Below are 13,281 nucleotides of genomic sequence, written 5' to 3' on the forward strand. Positions count from 1 at the left end.
AAGTATGTTGGCAAATTATTAGGAGCATTAGTAAAGCATGATTTGTAATCACTTTGTTCTAATTTATGCACTTGAACCTGCAATTATGGGTCTAAGTATCGATATCGGTGATGAGATATCACTATTGAACTCGTCTATTGATATCTTATGTGTAGTATCGATTCCAATATATTTTTTTGTGATATTTTAAACCTCGAATCTCAAAATAGTATCAGTACCTTCAAAAAGTATAGATACCGTACTCATGGTATCATTACTCGTGTTTCAAGCTTTTAGTGATGACTTTTTGTTGATAGTATGGATACCTCATCTCTAAAATGAATATTTTAGGCTATTTTGAGTTTGTTTTAACATGTAATTAACCGGACAATCATTTGTTTATTCCAGGATATGTATGTTTGATTTTCAAACATTATTGAATGACTTTGATAGTTTCTTGAATGAATAATTTATAATTTTTAAATATAAAAATTGATTCGAATCATTTTGATAATTGATGTGATATCTGAAACTAATAAATCGAGTTCGATGTGTCATAAACAACACGGATGATAAAGGAACTCAACCTGCACAAACATAAGCGGTGGTGCCACTCCAACAAGAAGAAATAAGGAGCTGGAAATATTTATAAAGAATGGGACAATGACATGGTTATGTTGGTGTTAAAAATAAAAAGATAAGTAGGGGCGAAGCAATGTATAGTGTTGGAAATCACAACCTCTTAATTTTTTAATATTAAAAAATATATAAGAAAATTTTTGATTTTGTCTTTTTCATTTTATATTACTAGTTATATCTTGTCATTTTGAATTAAAATCTTGACTCCGTTCCCTGAAGATAAATTTACAACTAAAATTACGTGTGATTTACTTCCTATTTTAACACAAGCCCTGGTTTAATCTGAATACACCAATAACTTCATTAAATATATACGCTAACTAATGGTACAAATCAAAATATATCATCTTCTATACAAAGTCTATTTTTATATAACACAAGTTGGTTACAATCATTTAAGATTATTCTCAACTTTTGCACAAATAGTCATTTTGTTATGTATTTTTTTTTTCTTTTGTGAAGTATTTTAATTTTTGGTCAAAACAATCATATTAAATGAAAATCGTTAGCTGACTAACAATCAACATATGTTACTTACATGACATTTCCACGTGTTCAATGATTGATGTGGTACATTCCATATCATCACTTTGGGTGATGTGACAACAATTGAATATATATGAAAATATCACGTCGGCAACATATATTAATCGTTAATCAACTAACTGTTTCTATCCAAGAGAATATGCTTTGACTAAAAATTAAAAGTTAGAGATTAAAATAATCTAAAACAAGAATGAAAGACAAAGGATCATTTGTGTAAACATTGAAAGATAAGTTTATTATGTATTTTTAATATTCTCTCCGCCTTTCATTCTTAACAGATGTCTTTAAAGAAAAGCCAGAGTTGGTCTTTGACGCTGGTTATTTAATATTTGGAGCAGTGGAACTGTGAGAAACTGAAAAGACTTGTGAGGAACGTTTGTCAAAGAATTTGTTAGAGAAAAAGTGAAAAATAAACCACTTTTTTATATAGCAATGATGATGGCAGCCATTGGATGATGGTATGTAAAAGAAATGGCTCCCCTCGGATTACCTCCTGGTTTCAGGTTTCATCCCACTGACGAAGAACTCGTGAACTACTATCTCAAAAGAAAAATAAATAGGCTACAAATCGAACTCGACATCATCCCCGAGGTCAATCTCTACAAATCCGAACCATGGGAATTAGCAGGTCTTATCCTCCTCCTCCTCCTCCTTTTCTTAGTATCAGGGTCGAGAGAGGTATCGGAATACGGTCGTATTTCTAGAAAATTTAAATCTCCTTCTCCTCTCATTTCGCGCTCTTAAATTACGTAATTTCGTAGTTTTTTAAATTTTTAATATAACTCCTTAAATTCATACTTGTTAACATAAATTTCTGCATTGTTCCATGTCTAGTATAAGTTGTCGTGTCATTGGCAGGAACATGTTTTCTTCATTTCTATTCTTGTTTCCCTTGTGGAATTTTGCTGAAAATGTGAACCATTGTCCTATGTATTATTTGACAGAGAAATCATTTTTTCCGAGTAGAGATCCGGAGTGGTACTTCTTTGGACCCCGTGACCGAAAATACCCGAATGGATTCCGGACGAACAGGGCGACGACAGCAGGATATTGGAAGTCTACTGGGAAGGACAGGAGAGTTTGTTGCCAGAATCGAGCCATCGGAATGAAGAAGACTTTGGTTTACTACCGTGGCCGTGCCCCTCAGGGAATCAGAACAAATTGGGTAATGCATGAATATCGTCTCGACGATAATGAAAGCGAGGACACCTGCGGAATTCAGGTACTTGGTGCATCAGTTGCTTGCTTTACTAAATTAACATTATTATTCACCATTGCATGAATACACTGAACATTAGTGATGAAAATATCTGCTCTAGCATGGCATGGTAGTAGTGAATCTGTAGGTTCGGTTAACCGACTGAATCGAATTACTCAAAATTTATTAATCGATTTTTTTTCTCTTTAACTATTAACCAAATTAATTTTTTTCAAAAAATTTTAATCGAATCGATCGAAATACAGCTAATTCAGTCGGTTAACCGAATCAACTGAAATCTTTTGTAATTTTTTTAGTTAGACTAGTTTGAATTTATTAGAGGTGTTTTTTTCTTTATTTAGGTTAAATTTTGATTGGATATTTAATAGGCCTAGTGAGATTAAAAAATAGTTGGATATTAATTCTTAGAAGGTTTGAGCTTAAAATATTTAATATTTAAAAATTTCAGTTAATTCGGTTAGTTTAGTTAATTAACCGATTTTGAATCGAATTAACCGATAACCGAGCTTTGAAAAATTTCTTAATCGTTAATCGACTTAATATCAAATTAACTGATCAATTAATCAAACTAAATTTTGATTCGGTCGGTTAATTCAATTAAAACCGAACAATGAACACCCCTAATGCACGGGTCGTGTTTTATATCTACATTTTTTGTTTTATTCCTGTTATATATAGGTCCGAATATAAAATTTTATGTGAATGGCATGAAATTTTTAAGGGTGTAATTGCAATCCAACGTCGGTCGTCCATCTCTGATTATATACTATGTTTTGATTAACAAATTAGACTTAGAAAGATTAGATTCTTAAATCAAAGCTGACTTATAGGGAGAGTAGTATGAACTCTAGCTCAGTTCCTCACATTCCACCTTCACAAAATAATATATTTGATAATATTATAAACTAGGGTTTCTTTTTATTTATTGAGTTTTCGCTTAGAGACCTGAAAATATCCGGGACATATCTATTCATGATGCCAAGAGTGTCGAGAATTCTTTAGTATTAAACCTAATTTCTTAATGAGTATTTATTTAATATTAGCCACCGAATTTCTTTCTCAAAATGATTAAATCTATACAAGAATGGGTGAAATATTCGTTGCTTGCTCTTATTGATCTCTAAAGTTTGGAAAAGTTTCGTCTCACTTTGCCTTTTGTAACAAGACAAAAGCATTATCCTGTGAGACCTAAATGCTATTAATTTACTCTCTTTTTTGTCTCTGATAAATAATGTAGAGTTGCATCACTATTATTATCTATTAGTATATACCGCCACTTAGGGACGGATCGAAAGAGGTTGGTGAAAAACGACCGTCCTTTAAAAATTTTAAATTTTCATATAATTTGAATATTTTTTGTATTTTTTTATTAAAAATCTATTTTCTTCTTTAATGTAAAATCATACATTCTTTCGCCCTCCTTACAGTTAAGAGGGGGCTATTGTATATGTTACTTTATTCCAAAACACTGTTATAATCCAATTTGGATTTGCTTTTTATGTATGCCGGATCATGTTCATATTGGCAGGATGGTTACGCACTATGTCGGGTGTTCAAGAAAAACGGGACGATAGGATCGGAAATGGAAGCGCAAGGGCGGTGTAGTTCATCTGTGGCGGATCAAGACTACTCGCAGGAGCCGCCTTTAGGCGCCTCCTCGTCTTTATGTATGGAAGAGGAAGAAGATAATGATAAAGATGAGTCATGGATGCAGTTTATCACTGATGATGCATGGACTGGAGTCGAAGCTTCTAACACTGCCCATTTATAATATCTAAATTAATTTTATTTAAACATTAAAATATCTTCCAGGTGATGGTCAACACATAACACACATTAATTGGCTAATTATGTTTCTTTGAAATAAGATGCAAATATTATATATATTGCAGGATATCAGACATTTTCTCTTATGAAATAGGAATTAGTTTCTCTGATTGGATGTAATCACTTGGGGCATTATTGTTGTTATGATAATAACAAGAAATCAAAGTCTGTATTCTCTATCTTCATAACTCTGTGCACACTTTATGATTGTTTGTAGAATTCCATATATTATCTCTCTTTATCCAATGTTTACGACTGATGTTAGAATTACGTGATCCAATTTTTATTTTTGATTACATTTGAGATGATTATAAATAAATACATAAATAACTCATTTAAAACATAGGTTAAAATGAGGATCATTTGCACGTTGATAAACAGTATATAACTCAATTTGATTATATTTCTTTTTATGCAAGTTTCCTTCTTAAACTAGAAATTTATTTTAATTTATTTCCGTAGATAGATATCAAGGATTAGAGTTTAAAAGCAAGTTGTTCAAACCCTAAATTATTTTTTAAACGTGGATCTTTTTGCACTCCTTCTGAACAGAGGATTTTTCTCTTCCGTCCATATTTATATAAATCTTATATCTTTATTAGTATTACAACTATTTTTTTCAATATCTAATTGATATCTTGTATATTCTATTTCCTTGCAAATTGCTTGTTTCATTTCAGCCAAGTATCATAAAAGATTGCTTTCAAAAGGTTGCTTGCCAATCAATTTTGAGATAATACAAGGTCAAATATGATATTAAACCTATTACAAAAGGAGAACAAAAACGATTGCCATCATGGTCATGTAGATTACAACTGAAAATGCATGCAAAGCATTAGTCTTCATCAATCATCATCATCATCATCATCAGAACTCGCATAGGTTAAACCTAATAATGATTTGGCAGGATTTTCCATCCTAGTCTGTTTTCCTGTTGTATTTGATTCCGAAACATGATGCTCATTCTTCTCGTGTACGATCTCCTGCCCCCGGGATTGTATATTGGAACTATTTCCCTCGGGCGCAGAGTCGGAGGGGCTTGAAAATTTGGTGCGTTTCGGTTTAACTTCCACAACTTTTTTCAGCAAAACATGCTGTCTGCATAACAAAGAAGCCAACTGAAAGTGGTGACTAGACAATATGATAACAAAACAGTTCCAAAAATAAACTACAAATATTTTACAAGTGCACAAGGAATGTGGTCTTGCAGGTTTATGTAAAGAGAGACCTGATTCCACTCTTTGGCTTGGGTTCGACTCGACGAGGCAACGGAAATGATGCAGGTGAGGAATCTGCTAAACTTGCAGCTTTGTGTTCAATGGTTAAGAAAAAGTGAGGACCAATATAAAACAAATACCAAATAAGGGGCAGACTTCTGGGTGCCAACAACAGAGCTCAACGGTATAACTGTACACTTTGTTCGATATGAAAAAACTCGTCAAGTAATCTAATGCAACTGAGAAAACAAAGTGGAAATAAATGCTAGAATTCTGGGACTTGCAAAACAGGAAGGCGGAATTTTATTGATAATGATGTCTATGTTAAAGCAGTAATTGCAAACAAGAAACTCAAATGAACGCAAGTTCAAGAAAATGATCAATTACTTTCAACTGGGGGATCTACAGCTCAGTTTGCAACAAAATTAAAGCAAAGCAGAGAAACACTACACAATTGTGCTCTGCGTCAACCTAAAATGGGCAAATCTAAAATGTGAGGAACACCATAACAAAACAAAATAACTTTTATTTTCTTTTATAATCAAGAACTCTTCATGAATAAAAGTTGCAAGGATGAACTTACATATTTCAGCACATAATACTTGAAACAAACTCATGTCCATCCTATGTTTATTACCAAGTGGCATATAAAATTGGAAGAAGGTAACAAAGAGCAGGTAACATGCTCTGCCAAATGACAGGAATATAATAAAATATGACAAGAAACCAACTCTCTAAAAGCATGTGGCAGCAAATTGAATTAATGTTTGCCACACGTAAAACATAAAAAAAGGCTCAAAATCTACATGCAATGCGGAGCAAAATGACAAAAAAGAATCAAACTAGTATATCACATATATGGTTTATTTATCTGAACATTAAAGGATATCTTAAATGCTGCAAATGCCCGTTTCTCAGTGCGGCGCAGGAGGCGTTCAGCATCCTCCTCTGCTTCCATCTGCTCCTTGAGATAGAGCAAATCATCACTGTCCAAAGCTGCAAAAACAATACATGATAATATGTAGATTTACCAAAAGAAAAATCTATCTCAAGATGTAGGGGCAGAGAAAGAAGAGCTACCTCCCCGCCCATGTAGGTAGCCTCCTCGTTCTCCGGCAACCTCTTGCATCTGCTCGTATCAAAAGCCCAGTGGGAGAAGCCAAGTTCCCTGCCAGGGCATGTTATCAGAAAACTACCACGACTTTTGTATTTATAGCAAGAAATTGATGCCAGCCAGATTTAATTGCACAAGTAAATTACTAAAATTATCACAAATAGCATTAGGGGTGAGCGTTTGATCGAGTCGAGTCAAAAAATTTCAAGTTAACAAGTCATTATTTTATAACTCAGACTTCATTTGATATTTTTTTGAGTTGAGCCGAGTTTTCAAATTTGTCTAAATTTAATTGTAAATATATATAATATTATGATACTATTTGATTCCAATTTAAATGGTTCTTTATAACCATATATAATACATATATATTTCTTCATATTTTTTTCATATGTGATATACATATATCATACAGAGTCGAGAGACTCGACTCAAACTTTAAAATTAATTCACTAATTACTAAAAAATTCGAGTTTCTATTTGAGTTGTATTTTATAACACTACTTGAACTTGAAATTTTTTCAAGTCGAATCGAGTTTATGAAATTACAACTCGAAGTCAATTCGAGTCAAGTTTTTTTGAATCGAATTGAATCTAAAAAATCGGTTTTTCGAATCGAGACGAGTTTTGCTCACCCCTAAATAGAATCATTGCTTCTACTACTAGTCCTAACACTGTTAAAGATGTGATACATGTTACTAACTCTTCATTTTTATTTTTATTTTTTGAAGTACTAGCATCCACCACATATTGGACATCCATGAGCAAAAAGATCCAAACCTCATATAATATGCTGGAGAACTAAGGAAAAAAATTAAAATACCCTTATTAGATACAGAGTCATATTCATTACTCACCCAAGTTCAGATCATACAAGGTACAGCATGCAATGGTACAACTCTATTAGTCAAAAAAATATAGAAACAATTTGCAAACACACTCTAGTACCTTAAATCGAATTTCTAATTGAACCTTGAACTTTAAATGATACAACTGGCATTAGCAGCAAAGGAAAGTTGAGATAATTGAAGTGATTGATGGAAATACCATTAAACAGAGCTACAGATTAAAATATCAAGCAAAATCGTGAAAATTAAGGTGATGCATGTTTCACACACCTGGGGGGGCTTTTTTTCTGTAACGTTTGAAGATTTTATTCTCTGGAAGAAACTATTGAAAACATTCTGTTATATGCTATTTTCAAAACCCTATCCATATTCTGAACCCTAAATTAATAATCCTCTACAGCAAAACCCAACAAGCTGCCATTAGATTCTCAAGTACATGAATAGTAGGGAGAGTACAGGAGTATGAGAAAAAGGAGAGGACTGTTTTCGGTGGGTAAAATCGGAGGTGTTAGTGGATGGTTGGCAACGAAAGGCTTTGTGCTGCGAGTGTCGAGTGCCATGGGTCTTTCATGACACCAAGAGATTGGGTAGTTTTCTCTCTTTTCAAAAGCATCTTGAGGATTAAAAAGATTAGGTTGACCAGTTAATTTTCTGCCATAACAAGGAGAAACTGAGATTCCATGAGTTATTTTCAGCAAAACAAATGGAGTCTCGTAATCTTTCGATTCGGTTACATGCTATCCAGTGTGAAGTATAAGAACAAAGAAACGAGATGGGGTGAATTGATAATGGGTTTTTTACTCTCGAATGAATGCTTTTACATATTAAATAGAGAGAATAACAAAAGCTAATTTGTTCCGATGGACAACTAGGGCTTGTTTCACTGAAATGCCGAGTAGGAATGCTACAAAGTGCACATTCCATTAAAACAAAAGATATCCAAACATGGGAGAGGCGACGCTCTAACCTTGGCAACCATACGCTGGAAAGCAATATCTTCATCGTCCAGTTTGTCCTTTCCTTTCCCCCACTTTTTATCTGCAATTAAGCTTTTCATCAGTAAAAGAAGAAGAAGGAATCAGTAAGCCTCCATTCAAGTTTCGATTTCCATACTTGCCTTTGGGGTCGTCAGATGGTGTACTCACGAACTTCTCTCCCTGCCATATTTCAAAAAACACAGCAAATCACGAAGAGAAGATTGGGAATTTTATACCAAAACCTAACAGGAAATTTTAATCTTTGAGATAATAAAATTAAGGTCGCTACCGATATAAAAAGTAACGTTATATAAATATATAAAATATAAAATTTCTTTAAAATTTTAAAAGGTAAATTACGAGTTTAGTATCTAAAGTATCAGTTTTGATCTGTTTAGTATAAACTTTCAATTTTCTCAAACCATACTTATGTTTAATTTTGTTTCATTTTGGTACTCGTTAAAATTTAACGTTAAATTTTGAAAAAAAATTGAAAGTTTAAGTATTAAAATGATCAAAATTAATAGTTTAGGTACTAAATGTTAAGTTTTTAACAATAGGATAATAAAATGAAACAAAAATTAAATGTTAGGTATGATTTTTAAAAAAAATGAAGTTTAAGTATTAAAATGGATCATAACTGATAGTTTAGATATTAGATGCATAGTTATCTAATTTCAAAATTAAAAAATATATTTTTTATCAACAACAACAATCTTGAACAATTGTCTATAGCTAACTTTTTTTCTCTTCTTTTTATAATTTAAATTATATTATTATTTTAGTTAATTTTTTTCTTTTTATTCTCGTAACATGTTTTTATATTTTTATAATATTTTGATAATATATATTTTATATTTTTTCTTCAAATGACTCTTATTTTATTTCTTATTGATCTATTTCTATTTGAATCTAAGTTTGATATTTATAAGTATTCACAATCATCGAATATAGGCCAATATTAATTGTATTTTTTCATTGTTAACAACAAATATTTATTTGTATTTATCATTTGTTCAAATTAATTATTTGAATTTTTAATATTTTATGAGTTAATTGTATCACATGTCCTCAAAGTGTGACACGTAATTTAATTGGTCCCTAAACTTTAAATATTCTAATTTTGTAACCCTTAGACCCGACTTGGACGTTATGCCCAAATCTAGATGGTCACATATCTTATTCAGATTTCTTTTTATATTTAAAACAACGTTAAAATCATATAAACAATATAATATGAAATTTATCCATAATAAGGATTCATATGATAAACATATATACATATATCAGAAAACCGTATAAACATTTATGGAACAAAATACCGACATATATATATATCAAGACAGTAGCAAAACACATGTCACCAAAATATAACAGAAAGACATATAAAAATATACAGTGGTACAAAATTAGGAGAAGTCGATCCTCCTGATGCCAAGTCTGTTAGCCTCGTCTATTATCTGAAAATGTTAAAATTTACGGAATGAGCTAAAATGTTCAGTGTGCTCCTTACGGTGTATAAAAACATACAAATAAATATTTTAGTAAAATCAGTTTATCAAACATGTTTAAAAACAAGAACACTACCCTGTCCGATCACCAGAATGTGTAAGTTCTCCAGAACCATACACCCAGCAAGGGCTTTCCCTGTGCACAAAATAGAGGAGCATGTAGTAGGATCTCATCCTATGCACAAAGTATAGGAGACTGCAGTAAGGACTTACCCTGAGCACAAAGCGAGGAGCCTGCAGTAAGGACTTATTCTGAGCACAAAGCGATGAGCTTACGGAAAGCGGTAAGGTTACAAATCATAGACTAGGCCTGAGACGCTTCCTCCAATAAAACCCCAATAACATGATGTAGTCAAATGAAAACGACAGTTTAATCCATTAAAAATGAAAATATTCCATTTTCATAAATCAGATACGAAAATGCGATAATCCAGAGATCATATCAGAAATATACAATAAATCAAATATCAAATAAATTGTGTTCAGAAATTAGGTATTGTGTCGTAAAAATATTCAGTATTGTCATAAATCTCAACAGTTCAGACAGATAGTTGAAAACGTAATATAACAGTAACAAAAACACTTGTATCGGTCTAAATAGTCTGATAGGGAAGCCTACACTGAGTCTGTCGATCACGATCAGCAGCAGCGCTAGATCCTACAAATCAAAAAAATCTATATCGGAATCCTAATATGAATAAGATTAGCCTTTATTTAAACAATTTACGGAAAATACGGATAACTCTCGAGCAGATCGAGCGGATTGACGGACGGGAAACACCGGATCTAACTGACTCTCGGTTAGGTGAAATACGAGTACTTTCATAAAAATATTTCTGGATTAATTTCATAACCAAATCTCAAATAAATAAACAAAAATGCTAAAAATACTAAGCATTTTCGGATTAACGGACTCAATTCGGGGCTTTCGGGTTAGAATTTGGCAAAACGGACTTCAGAATCATACTAATGACGCGAATAATATAAAATGTTTTTTTCGAAAAAAATTGAATTTTTGGATCAAAGTCAACGGTCATGTTGGATCGGGTCAAATCGTCGGGCAGATGGGTCGTACACGGGTCAACGGGTTGGGTCAGTGGGTCGAGTCGGATCGACCCATTTCCAAGCAGTCCACCAGGCGATAGACTTTCCCCACGTGCAGGGCGACGCGTGGGGACGACGCGTGCATGGCCTACGGGGTTGGAAAAATTCTAAAAATTTTTAAATGCATTTTAAGGGGTTTTGAGATGCTTACCAAGCTCGATTCACAACGGTAAACGGCGGAGAGCTCGATTCAGAAACGTCAGAAATTTTATCTTCCTCACCTCCTACGTCGGCGACAACGAAGACAAGAAGAACACAGTGGACTCGGGACGACGCAAGAAACACGATGGTGTGGGAGTGTCGAAAACGGAAATAACGGTCGGTGATGAATCAACGATCAAAGTTTTCATTCTAAAATAGAAATTTTTGATAGAGAGATAAAAATTAATTAATTTTTTCTCCATATTTGGGGTTATATAAACCAAAAAAAAATGGTAAAATATGTCATAGTCATCCATCTTTAGTTGCTTTTTAAATTTGGATCCAATTTAACTAAAAATTCACCTTGGTCCCTAAATTTAATTAAAATTCAATTTTGTCCTCGAAAAAGTTTAAGAAAATTTAGGCCTATTTTTAAGTTTGACAAATTTCATCTCGAGACTATGACTTCATTTCAAATTAGTCCCCAATTTTTTAACATTCCAATTTCATCACAAGTTATACGTGTATACTAATCAAATCTCTTGCTAATAAAATTAGGCAAAGTTATAATTATATGTTTGGAAAAAACAAAATTTAGGTTATTTATGGTTGAAACTAATTACATATTTGGATGAATTAAGGATGAAATTAGAAATTCAAAGTTTGGAGACTAAATTAGAAAGAGGGTCATAGTTTAGGGGATGAAATTAGAATGTTCAAAATTTCAAAGATCAATTTAAAACGAGTCATAGTTTGAGTATGAAATTAGAATATTCAAAAAGTTTAGGATCAATTTAAAATGAGGGTATAGGTTAGGGTCATATGTGCAATTAACTATTTTTTATATACATTTTAAACTTGGGTAAATTATAATTTGGTAATGAGCTTACTCTATATTTTATTTCACTCACATAACTTTGAATCTTTTCAATTTCTCACTGAACTTATTACATAGAGTTTTTGTTCAGTCAATCATTTTCTCACTAACGACATTATAAATGGATAGTTATATAATACAAAACGAGTTGTTTTGATGAATTTTATTTCGTGAAAACGGCATCGTTTAACGCCATCAACTATTAGCGGCGGGTGACAAAAAAAATCCAATATATTAAGTTCAATGAGAAAATTGGAAACTTTTAAAGTTTAGTAAACAAAATAGGAGAGAGAGTAAAGTTTAATGATGAAATTTGTAGTTTACCCTTTAAAGTTTTGAGACGAATTTATACACTTGATATTTTAAAAACAATACAATATTTCTTTTGTACGGGAGTGAGTACAAATAGATATGGATTAATAAAATAAAAATTATAGGTAGTAAATTCAGATTCTAGGAGCGGCACTTGTCCATCATGATAAAAGTGTAAACCCGTCAATGATTTGATTATTAATTTACTTATTGATTTAAATTAATTAATGAATCAATATATGATAAAACTATCCAAATAATGCATTGGAAAAATGAATTTCCCGTATATCGCCCAAGATATTTTATTCTAAATGTATTTACAAATTTAAGAAAGACACGCCAACAATATGATCTTTCTAGTCTCCACCCAATGTTATTTACGTGTTTTTCTTAAAATCATCATACAATCTAATAATTTTTTCAAAATTACATGACGATTTTAAAAAAGACACGTTATAATATGATATCTTTCTAGTCTCCACCCAATTGTTATTTCGCCTTTTTCTTAAAATCATCAAACAATCTAATAATTTTTTCAAAATTATAGGACGATTTTAAGAAAGACACGAACAACATCATTCTTTATAGTCTCCACTCAATTGTTGTTTACGTGTTTTTCTTAAAGTCATCCTATAATCTAATCATTTTTTCCAAACATTATAAATATCATATTCTAGTTAAGAAAATAAAACATCTTGCATAATATTGACAAATTTTTTATAATTGTATCTTAAAAAAATTACATTCTAAATTGCGTATTTCATTGTTTAAATTAGGCCACCTTATAAAAAACTATCTAATCTAAGAGAATGTATAAAGAATGACAGACTATCAATGACGCAATCAAAAATAGATTGACAAAAAAAAATATTATATTTTTATAAATTCTAATTCAACTACAAATACTAAAAAAAATAATATTTTAAATTACAAATAAATTTAATGTTATACTCAATCAAAATATTAAAAA

General features: G+C 31.7%; 2 protein-coding genes across 3 annotated transcripts; one reads left to right on the forward strand and one right to left on the reverse strand.

Annotated features, from left to right (window-relative positions):
* Positions 1-1,584: 1,584 nt before the first annotated feature.
* On the forward strand, positions 1,585-4,183 carry LOC120139904 (NAC domain-containing protein 45-like). The gene is made up of 3 exons (XM_039155003.1): positions 1,585-1,792; positions 2,109-2,386; positions 3,912-4,183. Exons 1-3 carry the CDS (start codon positions 1,636-1,638, stop codon positions 4,152-4,154), a joined length of 678 nt encoding a protein of 225 aa, XP_039010934.1. The 5' UTR covers positions 1,585-1,635; the 3' UTR covers positions 4,155-4,183.
* Positions 4,184-4,929: 746 nt separating this feature from the next.
* LOC120139905 lies at positions 4,930-8,496 on the reverse strand. 2 transcript variants are annotated; one of them, XM_039155005.1, is made up of 5 exons: positions 8,357-8,496; positions 6,508-6,595; positions 6,317-6,423; positions 5,439-5,521; positions 4,930-5,308 (listed from the first exon to the last, which is right to left on the reverse strand). In XM_039155005.1, the coding sequence occupies exons 2-5, from the start codon at positions 6,554-6,556 to the stop codon at positions 5,056-5,058; spliced, it is 492 nt and encodes a 163-aa protein (XP_039010936.1). In that variant the 5' UTR covers positions 6,557-6,595; positions 8,357-8,496; the 3' UTR covers positions 4,930-5,055. The 2 variants fall into 2 exon arrangements, with proteins under 2 accessions (XP_039010936.1, XP_039010935.1); XM_039155004.1 differs by having other exon boundaries at positions 6,508-6,556; positions 8,357-8,461.
* Positions 8,497-13,281: the final 4,785 nt, after the last annotated feature.

The sequence above is a fragment of the Hibiscus syriacus genome, unplaced genomic scaffold (genome assembly GCF_006381635.1).
Source record: "Hibiscus syriacus cultivar Baekdansim isolate YM2019G1 unplaced genomic scaffold, ASM638163v2 tig00110777_pilon, whole genome shotgun sequence".
Lineage (NCBI taxonomy): Eukaryota > Viridiplantae > Streptophyta > Magnoliopsida > Malvales > Malvaceae > Hibiscus > Hibiscus syriacus.

Bases quoted from the DNA above. Each gene is read 5' to 3' on its own strand.
- LOC120139904 (XM_039155003.1), top strand. From the start codon at position 1,636: ATGGCTCCCCTCGGATTACCTCCTGGTTTCAGGTTTCATCCCACTGAC. The intron at 1,793-2,108 runs GTCTTATCCTCC...ATTATTTGACAG, and splicing joins CGAACCATGGGAATTAGCAG to AGAAATCATTTTTTCCGAGT. The intron at 2,387-3,911 runs GTACTTGGTGCA...TCATATTGGCAG, and splicing joins AGGACACCTGCGGAATTCAG to GATGGTTACGCACTATGTCG.
- LOC120139905 (XM_039155004.1), bottom strand. From the start codon at position 8,446: ATGAAAAGCTTAATTGCAGATAAAAAGTGGGGGAAAGGAAAGGACAAA. The intron at 6,424-6,507 runs GTAGCTCTTCTT...TTGTTTTTGCAG, and splicing joins CTACCTACATGGGCGGGGAG to CTTTGGACAGTGATGATTTG. The intron at 5,522-6,316 runs ATATCCTTTAAT...ACCATTGAACAC, and splicing joins GGGCATTTGCAGCATTTAAG to AAAGCTGCAAGTTTAGCAGA.